At 44.8% G+C, this 17,889-nt stretch overlaps 2 protein-coding genes across 2 annotated transcripts; one reads left to right on the top strand and one right to left on the bottom strand.

The window, feature by feature from the left end:
• Positions 1–4,046: 4,046 nt before the first annotated feature.
• Positions 4,047–4,823, bottom strand: PSMB11 (proteasome subunit beta 11). Its single transcript, XM_089481091.1, has one exon. It carries the CDS (start codon positions 4,821–4,823, stop codon positions 4,047–4,049), a length of 777 nt encoding a protein of 258 aa, XP_089337217.1.
• A 5,662-nt stretch (positions 4,824–10,485) lies between these two features.
• Positions 10,486–17,670, top strand: PSMB5 (proteasome 20S subunit beta 5). Its single transcript, XM_089480163.1, has 3 exons — positions 10,486–10,780; positions 13,376–13,682; positions 17,134–17,670. Exons 1-3 carry the CDS (start codon positions 10,544–10,546, stop codon positions 17,430–17,432), a joined length of 843 nt encoding a protein of 280 aa, XP_089336289.1. The 5' UTR covers positions 10,486–10,543; the 3' UTR covers positions 17,433–17,670.
• The last annotated feature ends 219 nt before the right edge of the window (positions 17,671–17,889 follow it).

Raw genomic sequence — 17,889 nt, 5'->3', positions numbered from 1 at the left:
ACCTCTTTGGCCTTCGCTTTCTCACTCTGCTGCTAGTCTTCCTCTCTCCCTTCTTTTCTTCACAGGCCTCAGTCCCTGCCGTCTTCACTCATTCTTGGTTTCTCTGAAAAATGCCACCAAATCATTTCTATTATTACTTGCATTCTTTCTCTTGCTCCCTTTCTCCGCGTTCATTCCATGATCCTTTCTCAATTCCTTGCTTCCTTTTCGGCTTTTACATTGCTATTTCTTGTCCTTTCTTTTTGCCCCATCCTGCACTCACCTCCTCCTATTCCTTCGCACACCATGCAAAGAGATCTTGAAGTATCTTCTGAGACTGTAATCATCCAGGGATAGCCGTCTTGGCCATACAGCAAATCCAGTCAAAAACTCAACAAACAGTAATATCTTTGTGAAATCCAAGGTTTTAATGGCCAGCATCCATAGTTTTTTGTGGGTTTTTTTTAACTATGCGGCCATGTTCTAGAAGAGTTTATTCCTGACGTTTTTCTGGCATCTGTTCTCTGAAGATGCCAGACACAGATGCCAACAAAAAGTCTGGAATAAACTCTTCTAGAACATGGCCACATAGCCCCAAAAAACCCACAAAAAACTAGTGATACCTTTATTGGTTAACGAAAAATGCACAATATACTTTTTGAGACTGTGTGAAAGAAGTTGTAGCATAATCTTTCTTAGACTTAGACCAAGTCTATGACAGCTTATGCGACAACTTCTTCCACACAGTTAGTCTCAAAGGTGCAACAAAATCCCTTTGCATACTGATTTTCCAGACTAACAGGGCTAAGACTCTGAATTCTTCACCCACCACACCTTTTCATTCTCATTCCTTGCACATTCTTTGCTCCTTGCTCTTTGCCCTTTTAAAAAGACATGTCTTTCCTTTCCTCGTAGTCATGTACTTTCTTCTTTTCCTCTGAGCTTCTCCCTCCACCACCACATGCTTGCAGACCTCTGCTGCATCACTTGCCATCTGCACTCCTTCACTGCCACTTTTTCATTCTTTTGCTTTCTCTCTCCCTCCTCTCTCTTTCTCCGCCTCAAGGTGCAGCCTCCACCCAAGCGTGAAACAGCTAAAGTGCTGATAATTGGCGCCCCTTTCCCCTGCGGTGCCTGCTAATGGACTGACACCCCGTGGCGCAGGAGCTGTGACAGACAGGCCCAGGCACCCCCCTTGGCAAAGGGTGCCATGATGTGCAGAAAGAAAGAGGGATGAGAAACTAAAGGGCAAAAAGAGGAGGGGAAGAAAGGAAAACAAGATGGCGGAGACAAAAGGAGCAAAACACAGAGCCGGCTCTTCCATTGGGCAGAGTGAGGCGGATGTCTCAGGCAACAGGGGCTTGGGTTGGCAGACTCCAGCTATTCCTCCTGAGTCGGGCTGGATTGACCATTCAGCAAAATAACCTTAGGGCAATAAGGGAAGGAAAGTGAAACAGTCATACACACACACACACACACACACACACACACACACGTACCTCTTTATCCATGGATTTTTAATCCACAGATTCAAGCATCCACGGCTTGAAAATATTCCAAAAAACTGCGAATTCCAAATAGCAAACCTTGATTTTCCATTTTATATAGGAGACACCATTTTGCTCTGCCATTATATTTAGTGGGACTTGAACATCCATGGATTTTGTTATCCATGGGGAATCCTGGAACCAAACCCCAGCAGATAACAAGGGCCCACTAGTCAGCCCTCCACTTCCACATATTTTTTATCCACAGATTCAAGCATCCATGGCTTGAAAATATTTTGAAAAATATATGAATTCCAAAAAGCAAACCTTGATTATGACATTTTATATAAGGGACACTCTTTTACCATGCATTGTATTCAATGGGATTTGAACATACACCAATTTTGTTAAGAACGGGGCTCCTGGAACCAAAACACACTGTATACCAAGGACCCACTGTGTGTGTATGTGTATACACACACACACACGTATATACACATATAGACAGACAACAACAATAACAACAATTTGTTGTTGTTGTGTGCCTTCAAGTTGTTTCCAACTTATGGCAACCCTATCATAGGGTTTCCTTGGCAAGTTTCTTCAGAGGAGGTTTGCCATTGCCATCCTAATAAATAATATAGTAATAACAACAGTTGAGAACCAGTGTAGTGTAGTGGCTTGAGTGCTGGACTATGACTGTGGAGATCAAGGTTCGAGTCCCTGCTTGAGCTATAAACTGATTCTACAGACTAACACGGCTATATCTTTGAACTGTCACCCAGCGGGTTTCCATAGCTGAGCCAGGATTTGAACCCTGGTCTCCCAACATCCTAGTCCAGGCATGCCAAACCTATGGCACGGGTGCCAGAGGGGGCACTCGGAGCCCTCTCTGTGGGCACATGTGCCATTGCCCCGGCACAGAATTAATTACTAGAAACCTAGTACTTATTGCACTTTGCGATAAATAAGTGGGTTTTGGCAGGGACATAGCCAGTGGGGGGGGTCCGGGGGGGTCTGGATCCCCCCCTTCCGTTAGATACAATGAATGGTATGTGCTGCTGTGCCACCGCACCCAAGTCCCATTATAATGGTGGCAATTAGTCTGGACCCCCCTTCCCAAAATTCTGGCTATGTCCCTGGTTTTGGGTTGCAGTTTGGTCTCTAAAAGGTTTGCCATCACTGTCCTAGTCCCAACGCTGAAACCATTGCACCACGGTGGCCCTTACAGGGGTCTCTTTCCCCTCAATATTCGCTCCCATTTTCTCTCTTTTTCTTCTTCCTTTCATGGCCCAGTGTCGGAGATGAGAGGCTGAGATAGAGGCGAACGAGGCAGCAAACAATGCCAGCGAGGAAGGGACAGCGGGCATGAGGCGTAATTACTTGACGGACGGTGAGGCGGGCGAGATGGAGGCCCAGATAGTCAGGCGGCAGCGGTGATGGCGGCGGCTGACGGGGAGCGAGAGATAAACGGATATTTATCACCGCCGCTTCTCCCTGACATGTTTTGGAGACGGGGAATTTAGGAAAGAAAAGCCCTGGCCAAGCTCCTATTTATTTCTCAGACAATGGGTCTCGTTAAACAATGGGTCCCTCAGCTTCCGCCATTTACTGGCCAAAAGTGATAATAAGGTGCTCGCCGCCATTCTTGCCAGGCACAAAACAGAAGAGTCCAGGCCTGGCTCTGTTGCTCCATAAGGGTTTTATTGTTTGTTGTTGTGTGCCTTGAAGTCGTTTCTGGCTTATGGCGACCCTGTCACAGGGTTTTCTTGGCACATCTCTTCACAGATGGTTTGCCACTGCCATCCTCTAAGGCTGAGAGAGTGTCACTTGCCCAAGGTCACCCCTTCAGTTTCCATGGCCGAGTTGGAATTTGAACCCAAGTCCCCAGAGTCATAGTCCAACACTTGAAGCACTGCTGGCTCTGTTTTGCTGGGCCTGAGCCATGTAAAAGTCTCTGTTTGACTTCAACTGAGAAGCTCCATTTGTCAGAGGAGAACAACCAGCAGTGTGGCCCCTGCCGTACTGGTTTGTACTGGTCCAAAGGTGCCCCCCACCTCTGTTGCTGTTGTGTGCCTTCCAGTTGTTTCCGACTTATGGCAACCCTAAGGTGACACTACCATGAGGTTTTCTTGGCATGTTTATTCAGAGGGGGTTTGCCATTGTGGGTTTGTATGTCCAAGCTGGGATTTGAACCCTGGTCTCCAGAGTTCAATGCTCCAACTATGACACTGGGCTGGTCCCTGCTGTAATAATGTGTGCTGCATTACCATCTGTTCCAGGCCAGCATAATTTGTCCCATGCTGCTTTATGTGGACTCAAGCTGGCTTCTTATAAACCATTTTCATTGTTTTTCCCTCCAAACTGGCGAATTATTTTGTCTTTCCGTTCATTCAGTTTTATGTCTTCTCCTCCCTCCATGCTAAACGCAGTGCTGCTAGAGTGTGGACAGTGCTGGTGTAAATTATTTTGTACCAAAGATCTCCCCATTCCACTCTAAAACCCATACCTTGTGCTCTCTCGGTTGATTAAAATTAATGTTTTCTAAATATGGACGACTGTTGCTTTGGTCTGGATGTGTTAATCCACACTGGTCTCCCCTTGCTGGTTTTCTTCATCATCCACGATGTCTTCTACCATCGGCCTTAAGCCTCGGTAAACATTGCCCAGATCTTCCCGTGAGATACAGACCCAGCCGCTGGGCCGGACATGGTACAGATCCACATTGCCTCCGGAATAGGCATCTCGGTGGGCAGCGTGAGCCACAGCCTCGCGAGCTAGCAGGAAGGCCTCATCGCACGGCATATCATAGGAGTAGCTACCATCCATCGCGCCATAGGCATAGGGGGAGCCAGAGCCGACAGAGAAAATATCCCCAGAAAGACACGTACCATCACTGTAGACGTAATACAAGCCGGGTCCTTTGTGGTCCCAACCACACAGCAGGGTGGCCACGCACAGATCTTTGCTGTGGCATCCTCGTAACAGAAGGGCCAGCAGCTTGGCTGCACCTGCGACACTGGGCTGCCGGCCCTCATTCAGATGCCTCAGGCGCAAGGAAGAACGAAGGAGACGGAGCCAGGTAGCACAGTCAGCCGAGGTTCCAGATGTGGTTGCCAAGAGGTGGCGATGGAGCGTGATGACCTTGCGGGAGGACGGATCGGACACAAGGCTGCCGCAGGAGGAGCGGGTATCAGCAGCCACCACCACCCCATGGCTGCAGCGGAAGGCTAGTGTGGTGGTGCCATGGGGCAGCAAGAACGGTGGGGGTACCACCTTCCCCTCAGGTGGTGGCAAAGGCCAACAGGAGCCCTGTGAAGGTTGATTCCCCAGACCCACTATGTCCTGGAGAGCCATTTCAGAAGAATGCTGGGGGAAAGACTGGAAGACAGGACTTAAAATATACAGTGGGATGGATTGCATTCTGGGTGGAGAATCAAGCAGAATTAAGGGGGTGGTGAGGGAAGCATCATTCATGTGGTAAGAAATATGACCCAGGGGACTAAGAGTTGAGAATTAGAAGGATGAGCAGATAACCTTTGGATAGGTCTTCGCTCGGTGACAAGTTCTGATCTGTTTTTACCACCGATTGCCAGCTTTCTTTCTTTCAAATGTAAAGGCAGCTGAAAGGAGTGCACAGAGGTTGCACATTTACTCAGAGGAGTAAATTTCGTTAGCCGAGATCGGACGCTGTGTTTGTGTAGTATGAGTCCAGTTACACGATGGTTGCCCTGCACCTCCCTACTGCTGAATACAAACTGTGCAACTGCCAGTTTGCCTGCTTATTGCTTCATTGTGGTGGGGAATGCACAGTGGCTGTTTCTCCAATCCCAATGAATAAAGTGGCAAACAGAAGCCGTTGGTGGGTAGGCAACATCCAAGAATCCTCAACCACATGGTATTGTCAAAAAAAAAAAAAAAAAGGTGTGGAGACTGGGGAGTTGCACCAACTGTGTCAGCATCCTTAAATTTTGGGAAACTGTTTAGCTCAAGCAATTGGGAAATTGCTTAGCTCAAGTTTTGCAAGAGGCTGGTAACTTGAGGACTGATTCCATCTCTATATACCAGAACTAATGTGAGAGAACTCCAGGTTTGGGGTGAATAAAGGTGTCTTTATTGTGAAATTAACACTCACATATGTGATACTAATTCAAAGAGACCCAGCATTAAGAGATAACAGAAAGTGAGCTTGGAATTTGGATAGTGGAGTTTGAGGAATGCAGAAAGTGATAATTACTTATCTAAAGACTAGAACACAGAAAACAAATGGCTCAGATGTCTGGGAGACACAGGGAGCAAGGAAGACTGTGCAGACTCAAAAATATTAGGTTTGGGACCAATATTTATACCTGATAACTAGCCTTGGGGGTGTGCTTGATGATCTCTAGCAATGTAACAAAAACCTGATGGCTTTCCCAGAAATCAACAATGGGATTCTGGTCTGACTAATAGCTTTAACTTTAGGGTAATAAAACAGCGTGTGAGGATGACCCCAGGGTGGATGGGTAGGAAAGTGGGCTGAGAGAGAACCAACCTGCACCCTCCTCAATTCGTTAGACCTTTCAGTATTTAAAGAGTGCAGATATGTAGCCCCTAGTCTTCTTTTCAACAAGTTGAACATGTCCAGCCCCCACAATCTTTCCTTGCGGGTTTTGTTTCCATAGCTTGGATCATCCTTGTTGCCCTTCTTTGAACCTGCTCCTCCAACTTGTCTATATCCTTAAAATGAGGTTTCCAGAACTGAATGCTGTACTCCAGATGAGGCCTGACTAGTGCAGAATATAGTGGGACTATTACTTCCCTTGACTTGGAAACTATGGCTATATTAATGAGGGTTAAAACATCATTTGCCATTTGTGCTGCAGCATCACACTGGTGGGTCAAGTTCAACTTAATGATCATGTTGACAGTGTGGCCTAGTTGCATTATACAGACACAGCTTCATATTGCTGCCCTTACACCCCAAATCTCAGAGGATGATTCTCATAAGATGATTTTGCATCAAAGGTATTGTGTAAACCTTAGTTTTCACTGGAACCCAAAAATCACGCTACAGTGCTGTCTCAACATCTCTAGGTATAAACCTCATTACACTCAGCAAGTCTTACTTCTTATTGTGCCGTTAAGATGTGTTTGTTGTTACTTGTCCTTACTGAGCGATAGGGTCAAGGTCTGAGTGGAACTCCAGATGAACAAATAATAAATGTTTTCTTCAAGCCATCCCACAGTGCCTGCCGCACAAAAGACAGAAACGACAAGCATCCCTTCTCAGTGGAGACTGCAATCCACTTTTATGTCTGGACTCCTGGGAAGCTGCTTTAGGACAATCAGAGAACAAACTGGCAGCTGGAGTTATACTGCTAGTCATGTCAAATATGCTTTTGCTGCATGCAAGTGAGCTCATAATAAATATTGCTTAGTTTACTCATCTTAGTGTCTATCGTTTATTGGCAAAGAAAGGCCCATCGTTGCAGAATGGGAGTACTGTAACTTCTGCTTGACTTTGCCTGTAGCGGAAACATTGCTGCCTAGTGCAAGGAGCACATTGAACTGATTCTGTCCCCAGCACTGAGGGGGTTTCTCTCCCCTCTCATGCCTAAAAGAGATGCTGCCTTGTCAGCAGTTGTCACCCTCAACTGCCTTTTACCGCTGGGACTCCGAGTCCCCCAGCAGCGTACCTCCAACATTTAGGAGGCTTAGGTGAGGGGAGGAGAGTGTGATGAGGTGAGCAAGGAGATGAGTGTGACGATCTGATCTGACCGGGTGACAGAGGGCAGTTCAATTGCACTGAAGTGTGAGGATTTTACACACTCTGGTGGCCTTCCAGATTCTCTTCTGTTTGACCTTTTATCTCTGCTTGACCTCACAAAGTATTTTTCCCACGGCAGGGGTTGCATTAGATCAGTGGCATCAAATTCACTTGAGAGCCCTCTCGACTGCAGACATCTCAGGAGACTCAGCGTTGAAGGGAAAGTGCAGGTGGTCCGTGGACTTTGAAGAAATCACTTTAGCCCTCTGGACAGAAATAGTTGACCAGAGAATCATCAAAGAAGCACCTCTTAGCCATTAAACGGAGAATGAAATACATAAATACATGCTGTTCACAGTAAAAAGAGCAGAACAGGGGAAAGGACAATTTTATAGGAAACAGGAACATCTTACAGACAGCATTTAGGACTTCTGCATGAACAAGAAGCAAAAACTACTACAGGCAAAGAATCAGATGTACTTGCTCCATAGCAAAATAGGTAGGTGTGAAGGGCTTAGACAGCATAAAATAGGGTGGCTTCCTTATTAAATTGGTAAATGGCATATTGGGTGTAGCTGGGGAGGGTCGCTTTTCCTGTAGTTTGAATCCATTGTTTTCAAAATAAGGGCATTGCCTCCCCCCCAAAAAATTGTTTCTGCCTCATAATGATAATTTCCTTCAATACCCAAATTTCTAGCATTGAAGAGAGCAAGACACTGGAACCTGTCAACACCTTTTAGGACTCTTATATTTGCTGTCTATTTATTATCTTGGTATATTTGTTTACCCGTTTTTTGTTTTTTCCCCCAGTGCCAAAAACTCACCTGAAGTTTTAAATTACTGCAAGGCTAGAAACTGTTGGGAGCTCATCACACAGGAGGGAAGCCCCCAAATCCCACTGATAAATGGGACTGAAATCCAGGAAGATCCCACAAAAGCGGGATTGTTTTCAGATGACATCAGGCAAACTGAACATTAATCTGGCATTAATTCATGCAGACAGTGGGCAAAATCGGCTGCTTTTTACTTTTGGGATTTTCCTGCAAGTAAAAAGTGGCCAATTTTGCCCACTTTCTGCACAGGTTAATGTTGGGTTAATGCTCAATTATTAGCCCAACATGTCTGAAAACAATCCCCTTTTGTGGGATATTTCTGAGATCTAAACCCTGTTTATCCACAGAATTTGGGCACTTTGCCTCCAGTGTGATAAGGTCCTTGGAGTAGGCAGCTGGGAATCAGGCTGTTAGTTCAGGGGCAGGGTTTCACAGTTTTGTTGCCCGAAATAATAATTCAAGCCTACACCATTGACCCACTGAGGTTGGCAAACACCAGAGGCTTCAAGATGGCAGAGGAGCAGCTTTCTCTATGTACCTGTCATCACCCTTCTTTGACTGTTGTCCAGTGAAAGGAATGAGGAGAGTTCGGATGGGCCCTCAAGAGTATCAGTATGCTAGCATTTAGCATAAGCATTGTATACACTGACAAAACATAGAGTACAGACTTAGAAAAGTTACTCCACAACTCCCAGAGGGATAGCTGAGCCACTGGAAGATAGCAACAGAATTCAAAAGCATCTTAATCAACTAGAAAATTGGCTGAAACTAATTGTATTAAATTCAACTAATGCACAATTCTACATTTTGTCTAAAAACAAAATAAATAAACACATGCAAGGTTATAGACTGGGGGATACTTGCTTTAGCAGCAGTAAATCTGAAAAGGGCATTGAGGTTGTTGTTGATCCTAGACTGAACATAACTCAGGAGTGTGATGCTGCAGCAAAGAAAGGAAATAATCTTTTAGCCTTCATTAATAGAATCATAGTTCCCAAGTCAAGGGAAGTAATAGTTCCATGATATTCTGAGCTAGCCAGGCCATATCTGGAATACTTTATTAAGTTCTAAGTGCCTCATTTTAAGAAGGATTTTCTGTAAACAAGTCATAGAAGAACAAGAGCATGTTTAGCCTGGAGAAGAGATGGTTATGATAGCCCTGTTTAAGTATTTGAAGGGATGTCGTATTGAGGATGGAGCAAGCTTGTTTTCTGCTGCTCTGGATAATAAGACATGGAATAATGGATGCAAGCTATAGTAAAAGAGATTGCACTTCAACATTAGGAAAACTGTCTTAACAGTGAGAGCTGTTGGACAGTGGAACACACTCCCTCCGAGGGTGGCAGAGTCTCCTTCTTTGGAGGTTTTTAAACAGAGACAGGATGGCCATTTGTCAAGGGGCTTTGATTGTGAGTTCCTGCATGGCAGAATGGGGTTGGGCTATATGGCCCTTGAGGTCTCTTAAGGATGAGAAAAGGTACAGAGAACAAATCATTTAAGGAAAGGATGAGAAAGCTGGGCATGTACAGCTTGGTGAAAAAACTGAGAGGTGACATGATTACACTCTTTACATATCTAAAGGACTGTCAGAGAGAGGAGGGTGCAGGTTTGGTCTCTGCTGCCCCAGACTAGGGTAGTAAGGCCAGGTCTAAGTCTTAAGTTATAGGAAAGTACATTTTGATGTAACATTGGAGAGAACATCTTGACTGTATGCGCAGTTGGGCAAAGGAACCAATTCTCCAGGGAGGTGGTGGGGTCTTTTTCTCTGGGCATATCCAAAGAGTCTGGACAAGCTTGGCCTTGGAGATGCTTTAGATGGACTTCCTGCAGGGAGCAGAAGGGTTGGACTGACTAAGGCACCCCTTCCAACTTTCATAATTACTTGTATATGAATCTGTAGCTGCATCCGCACTGCAGAAATAATCCAATTTGACACCACTTGAACTGCCACGGCTCAATGCTATGGAATTCTGGGAACTGTAGTTTGTTGTGGCACCAGAGCTCATTGTCACAGAAGGCGAAGTGTCTCACACAGCACTGAACCATGGCAGTTAAAGTGATGTCAAACTGGATTATTTCTGCAGTGCAGATGCAGCCTATGTGTTGCCTGTGTGAGGAAAATACACATTCCTCCATTTGTTTGGCTTTTCTTTAACTTCAGAGGCTGATTCAGGAAGAGAACCACTCCTCCCCTTCCCTTTCCAATTGGAGATTCCCTTGAGGAAATGAAGAACTGTCCCAAAGGACCTAACTGCCCCTTTCCCAGTATGGAGTTGCCCGAACACAAGATGGCGGTACAAAGCGGCGCTTGCTCTCACTAAAAATGGCGGCGCTAGGGTCTGCGCATGCCTGGAATACAAAACGAAGCCAAACCAAGATGGCGCCTGCCGTGTACTAGGCCGACGCCTTGCCCTCATCCAACATGGCGTCCGAAGCCTATATAGGAGCCAGGCCATGAAGCTTCCCTGAGTCACGGTGAGCCACCCTTAATCAAGATGGCGCTGGCCAGTCTCCTGGAGCCTCACCAGCCTGTGAACCGGGCCGGATTCTTCGGCTTGGGCGCCGGTACCGAGTTCCGGGGCCCCGGGCTCGGCGCTTACGGCGAAGGGGGAAATGTGGGCGAGGTGCCGCTGGCCTTGGCCGCCCCTTGCGCCTCCCTGAGCCGAGAGAGCGCCGCCGGGCAGAAGGCGGAGATCGAGCTGCTGCATGGCACCACCACTTTGGCCTTCAAGGTGGGTGCCAGGGAGCCCTTGCGACCCTTCCAGCGCTGGGGCTCTAGGGGCTTATGGCCAAATGGTTCTATGAAATGCTGTGGCTCCACTGCATGGAACCCTGGGATGTGTAGTTTTTATGCATTTGTCTTTAGGGCTGCATCCACACTGCAGGAATAATAAACCGGTTTGGCACCGCTTTAAGGGCCCTGGCTCAAGGCTGTGGAATTCTGGGAGTTGGAGCTTGTTGTGGAGCCCAGAGCCTAGCTCTCTCTGCCAAAGAGGGCTGGTGCCTCACAAAACTACAGAGGCCAGGATTCATTACTACTACTACTACTACTACTATTATTATTATTATTATATCTTTATTAATTTTGATAAATAAATGACATAGAAGATACAGTCTTTAAAAAAAAGCTACAACTAATAAACAATAAGCAACACACACTGTGAGATGGAGCCATGGCAGTTACAAGTAAGTGCGGAAATAATCTGGTTTGACACTGCTTTAACTGCCACGGCTCCATGCTATGGACTTTTGAGGATTGTATTTTTGTTGTGGTCAAAGCAAGTGTGGTGCCACAAGAAACTACTGTTCCCAGAATTCCATAGCATAGAGCCATAGCAGTTAAAATAGTGTGCCATAACAAATTACACCTCCTAGAAGTCCATAGGATGGAGCCATGGCAGTTAAAGTGCTGTCAAACGAGATTATTTCTGCAGTGCGGCTGCAGCCATAGATGCACCCTGTCAGAGAGATGTGGGAAGCAGGGGAGGTGTGGAATAGATAGGGACAGTAGGTACTTAGAGGCTGGGTGGGCAATGCGGGTCTTGGGAACAAAGCTGGGATATCTTCGATTTTTTAATGCTCAATTTGGTGTGCAACTTTGGTTGTGTACCTTCAGTTCCTTTCCGATTTATGGCGACCCTAAAGCAAACCTTTCACACGGTTTTATTGGTAAGTTTCTTCAGAGGGGGTTTGCCATTGCCATCCTCTGAGGCTGAGAGTGTGTGACTTGCCCAAGGTCACCAAATGGATTTACACAGCTCTGGTCTCCTGAGTCATAATCTAATGCTCAAACCACTATAGCAGGAGCATATATGGACGGTGTGGTTGGCAAAAAAGGGGGGTTTAGGTGAGGTATTACAGCTTTACCATTGGAAGGTGAGTAGAATGCAGTTTATTGAAAGAAAGGAAAAAGATAGCCCTCATGGATATAGGAGAATTGAGGAGGTGGGCAGCTTAAAATATAGGACTCAAGGTAGCACTCAGCACAAATTACACAAAATACAACTGAACAAAAAAATACAATAAAATGAGCTTTTAAGAAAATTAAGGAGCAATCTAGACCTCCCCAAAGGGACGGACTGGAGACGCCCAGTTTCTTTCCAGAGGGTCGCCACAGCAGAGAAACTGTGCGGTGTCCCTCCGGACCAAAAAGAATCCAGTGTGCCATTGGCGCACTGTGATGCATACAAGGCACGGTGCCCAGTAGTGCGGGTGCAGCACTGTGCTTACATCACGCACGTGCACCATGTATGGACGGCGTCACGTAAAGATGGTGCCATCCATACGTATTAGGGTTCCAGAGCATGAAGTTGCTGAGAGCTCTGGAACCCTAATTTTGGCACCAGCATGGTGCTTTCGGCACATCTGTTTTGGACCTAAGTAAGCTTTCCTATTAAAATAGCAATAATTGAAAACAAATGAAAAACACTTAAATCATAACTGTGAGAGTAAGCATAGAAAGCCTCCCATTTAAAGTACCTTCTGCAACAACCACTTATATAAATTCTAGAAAGCAAACTTGGATTTTGCCATTTTATATAAGGGACACCATTTCACTATGCCACTGTGTATAATGGCACTTGAGCATCCATGGATTTTGGTATCCACAGGGGCTCCTGGAACCAAACCCCATTGGATACCAAGGGCCCATTGTACTAGTAAAAAGCCTGTGTAAACAAGGGTTTTTACTTGCAGGTGAACGGAGTGCACAGAGGTAATTTGCCTAACTTTTTGTGGGCATGGGTTCCACACTCTGGGAGTCACCACAGGAAATGCCCTTTCTAGTGTCCTCAACAAATGTCCCTGTGATGGAAATGGGACTGAGAATCTTAAAACTACCTCTGAGAATCTTAAATCTTGGGTAGACTCAAATGGGGCCTAAATACCCTAGAGACACCAAATCCCTTGTCAGCTTGGAAGCTAAGCAGGGTCACCTCTAGTTAGTACTGAGATGGGAGACTGGCAGCCAATACCAAGTGCTATTGGCTGTATTTCAGAGGAAGGGACTGTCAAAAATCACGTGTGAGTATTCCTTGCCTAAGTAAATCTGATAAAATTCATGGGGTTACTATAAGTCCGCAGATGACTTGAAGGCATACACAGAGAGAGAGACTAACTCATATAAAGAGGCCCAGGACTCAAGCCATATAATGCTTTAGATAGTAGCCTGCACTTTAAATTGTACTGCGAAACTGAGCGAAGCTGTTGTAACAAGTGAGTTATATGTTCTATTAAGACATGCTTTGGATTACAAGCAACTCAGACTGTGGGTATCTTTTGTGGGTGATGTGTGATCTCGATCTCTCTTTACTTCCTTTCTTCTCCAGTTTCAACATGGTGTGATTGTAGCAGTGGATTCTCGGGCAACAGCAGGTGTCTACATTGCTTCACAAACAGTAAAGAAGGTCATTGAAATCAACCCTTACCTGCTGGGGACCATGGCTGGTGGTGCAGCTGACTGCAGCTTTTGGGAGCGGCTGCTGGCAAGGCAGTGCCGCATCTATGAACTCCGCAACAAGGAGCGGATCTCAGTAGCGGCCGCCTCCAAGCTCTTGGCCAACATGGTGTACCAGTATAAGGGAATGGGTCTCTCAATGGGTACCATGATCTGTGGCTGGGACAAGCGAGGGCCAGGTGAGGACACCACATTTTCTAAGGGCTTTTTGGAAGGCATAATTTGCTATTTATTGTGACATCTCACAAAATCCTAGCTGCATTGATGCTTCACACATTTTTATTATTTATTTATTTCAAACCTTAATATTCAGGGTGGTTGAAAAAGAATGGGGCACAAGTAAAGCTGTTCTTATTTGGTTTTGCACCATTCTTTTTTAATCATCCGATAATAATGTATCATTCTATACCTGCCTTTTCCCAAGATGTTCTAAGTAGCTTTCAAAAAAAGTTAATAATCAATAAAAATATTAAGCAGAGACTGATTAAAACAATATATTAGGATTGTACAGCCACACCTTTCTATCTGTGTTGGAATCTGTTCTGGACCCACCCCCCTGGAGATATGAAAAAATACAGGACCTCAAGTCCCATTGTCCCTAATGGTGGTGCACACAGCCACTAGTGTGGGTGCATGCACACGCCACAATTTGGGATGGGGGTTGCTGTCCACAGATGCTGAAATCTGCAAGTGCCAAGCCTGTGAATGACGAGGTCCCACTTCCTTAAAAGAAAAATATTTTATTAGCTTCCAGAAGCTTGTTAATTTATTTTTATTTCTTAACTTATTATAATTCCAAAACTAGGACTCAATGCAGCTATAAAATGTATATATAAATTATTTTTTTACCATTAGGGCCTGCAAGCAATGTAGAATATTAGAATATAAAAAAACATGTCAGGGGAAACTATTTAAAATCAGATTAAAGCATTTTAAATGCTACAGTTCTGACAGACTGCAACTGCTCAGTAGAAACTCATTAAAAATGAGGCTGGTCTGCATTCCCTTTTGAGAGTTCCTCAATTGAAGTTCTGCTGCAGAAAGAGCCTTTTCTTGCCTTCTCACTCATTATTGAGGAGTTGTGGCAGATATTCTTTGGCAGGGACTTCCATAGCATAGGCAGATGATTGCACAATTTCCTTTCCATGCCTACACCTGCTCAGCATTCCTCTGACACTGCTGAAATCCTTGGCTACATTTGTGTGGGCACTTGCTGTTTAGCTGGAGAGAAACCATTCTGTGAATGTTGTAGTTGCATGTATTGTCTTACCTGTTCCTCAGAATTCCCTGCCTGAGGGCTCAGTATCACTGATTTTCCTCTGGTTATTTGAGACTACCTTCCCAGAAATGTGTGTGTTTGTTTTTGAGGTTTTTTTTGGCTATTCAGCCTCTGCCCCATTTCACATACTCTTTAAGGTTTGTGGTACTGGTGCTTAGAACGGGATTCTGTTTTATAAAATCCCGTTTTCACCCCATCCACACTTCACAGGAAGTAATGATGTGGCTTGTTCAAGTCTGGCTGGTTGTGGTCTGATAACTCACAAGACTTTGCTAAAAGGTGGGATTATTAAGCAGCCACAAACTACTACCTGGACCCATGGTTCATTATTAGTGGACACAATATAGCATGTTTAAATTGTGTCTTGTGATATCTGAACTTGAAACAGTGGTTTGGCTCTCATTTGTTTCCCCAGAAGCCCACTCTAAAGAAAGAGCTGATAAAAAAGACGAAACAAACAGACAAGAAAAGCCTTTGTTTGTTTGCTTGCTCTGCACTTGATAGCTTAAGCAACAAACCATAGTTAAAGCAAACCACAGTGTATCGTGGTGTAACTCCCTTAGGGTGTCTTTTCTGATTATTGTAGCAACAAGTTGGTTTCTTCCCCAATACTGCTCCATTTCACAGGCCTACTTGATATGTTATAATTTATCTTCTGTTAAATTTATAGCTTGGCTTTCTTCCATCTTAGACCTTAAGGTAGTGTCCTTAGGGTTCCCAAGTGATTTTTGGGACTCTGGATCTAGAGATTCTTACTTTTCCAAGGTTGTTCTATTATGCAGTTCAGCTTGGCTGTGCGCTCACTGTGCAAAGGATGCTTCTAGAGGCAGAGGGCATGCCTTCTTCTTAAGGACTTGGAATTGACAGCTTGGTATTGCCATTGCTACTTTGACATAACTGCATACTGAGTTGATTCTCCTAGTTTGTTTAGGCCACCTGTGATCAGCAAGGGGCTACCCAAAATCTTCACATAGATTGTTGGTAGTCTATATTAATCACAGAACCCTTCTTCTAGAACAGGGGGGCAGCTGTGGTTTTCCAGAAGTTTTTGGACCTCAACACCCATAATCCTTTACCATTGTCTGGGTTAGCTATGTCTGATGGAAGCTGTAGGCTAAAAACATTTAGAGGATCACAGTTGTTCACCAGTACTGTAGAAACACCCTGAGCATTCTTTTGTGTCAGTATAGCACCATAATGTGGCAAAGCACTGATACAGTGGCCAGTATATCCAATTTTACTGATTCTGTTTTTCTTATTTGTTTAGCAGACCATTGGGTCTGTTGGACTAGAGAATTTGCATGGACTGTAAAAAAAAGTACTAATTGCAGTTTCTTTGATATGTACCAATCATGTTTATTTGTTGTTGTTCCAAAATGTTTATTTGCTAAAATTCTTTGTTTTACTATTTATTGGTCTTGGGATACAACGGTCGGTTGCTGTCATAAAATGCACAGTTCTGGGATTGAATTCCACTGAAGCCAGGGAATGTGTTTGGAAATGGAATAGAAGCCTTATGTATCCTTCTGTCTTCCTTTTCCCTTTTTGACATTGCCATGGGGCTCCTTTTCCATTTTCTATGATCCATGCTTTCATTATCCAAGCTGTGTTCTCAGTGTGCTCCTCTCCCCATTCAAGATTTCATACATCAGATATACTAATTTCAATATAAATCAGGGCCGACCGTTTCAGGATCCCCTATACCTTTTCTAACGTTTCCAAAGGGTTTCTTCTGAGTTCCTAAAAGCACATCGTTTACTGCTTGTATAGGATTATGTGATTTGGACCTGTGTATTGTGGCAATTTTTGCAGAAAACAAACCCCCAAATATTCTGATTTTTAAGGTTTTTGAGCTTGTTCCAGAACTATACAAGGGCAGAAGGCCAAAAAACCAAATGATTTTGGAAGGTCAGTCCTCTTGGGTATGTCAACAGTTATAGAAGGTAGATTAGATATGGGAACATTGGGAACAAAGACACCTAGTCCTGTGTCCAAATTTATCCTAGAATTCAGTAAAAAATGTGTCTCCGTAGATCCATCAAAACCAAACTCTCCAGTCTCAGTTGCCACATTTCCTTGTGTTGTTGCACAGTTGCTTATTTAGATATGGATGCACTATTACAGGGAACTGTAGTGCTGAGAAAGTAATGCTTGCAGAGAATTTAAAAACTCAAAGGACTCCATAAGTCCTCTAGACAGCCTTTTGAAAAACATGGTCCTGCGTGATGGTATAGATGTTCTGACCATTTCTCTTCCCATCTGGGGAAGAGTGAAGAGCAAGCATCTCTGGAGAGAAGGTGATTGTAAGGAGGTACCTCCATTAACTCATCCTCATCTGTCCTACCTTTCAGGCCTATACTATGTTGACAGTGAAGGGAACCGTATCTCAGGCACAGTTTTCTCAGTTGGCTCTGGCTCTGTCTACGCCTATGGGGTGATGGACCGTGGCTACTCCCATGATCTCTCCGTTGAAGAAGCTTATGATCTGGCCCGCCGTGCAATCTACCAAGCTACCTACCGTGATGCCTACTCTGGCGGCACAGTCAACCTCTACCATGTACGCCAGGATGGCTGGATCCGTGTCTCCAGCGACGATGTGTCCAAACTCCACGAAATGTATCGTGACAAAGCCACAGAGCCAGTGGCTTGAGATTCTGGATTCTGGGGGAAGGGGTAGCATTGAACTTGGGTCTGTAGGCATGGTTTTCTATAGCAGATTCATAAAAATATAGAGAAATGGGATTGTAGAGCCATAAGGCCTAAGAGGAATGCTTGGCCAAAATGTTGGGCTGTACATTGGCCATGGGGAGTGGGAGATACTGTTTTATGCTTGTGACCCATGTAATAAAATTGTTTTGCTTCTGAATTAAACCTCTTCTGTCCAAACAGTTTTTGTGTCCTCACTTGAAGAGAAAGGGTGAACAAGATAAGTCTTGGCTACTCCGATCCTATCAGAGGTGTATTGTTGGTTTTGGAGTCTTGCCAATACAAGGATGCCCTGGAGGGGCAAGCAGACTGCGTGGGTTTGCGTGATTCGGCCTAGGCGCTCAGGAGATAAATGTCTCTTGAAAGTTTGGTTTTTAGGCAAAAAACTAAATAAAAAAATT

The sequence above is a fragment of the Sceloporus occidentalis genome, unplaced genomic scaffold, assembly GCF_023333645.1.
Source record: "Sceloporus occidentalis isolate IW3139 unplaced genomic scaffold, rSceOcc1.0.p SCAF_14, whole genome shotgun sequence".
NCBI classification, from domain to species: Eukaryota; Metazoa; Chordata; class Lepidosauria; order Squamata; family Phrynosomatidae; genus Sceloporus; species Sceloporus occidentalis.
The sequence above is the reverse complement of the archived record's forward strand: the minus strand, read 5'-3'. Positions and strand labels throughout refer to the sequence as shown.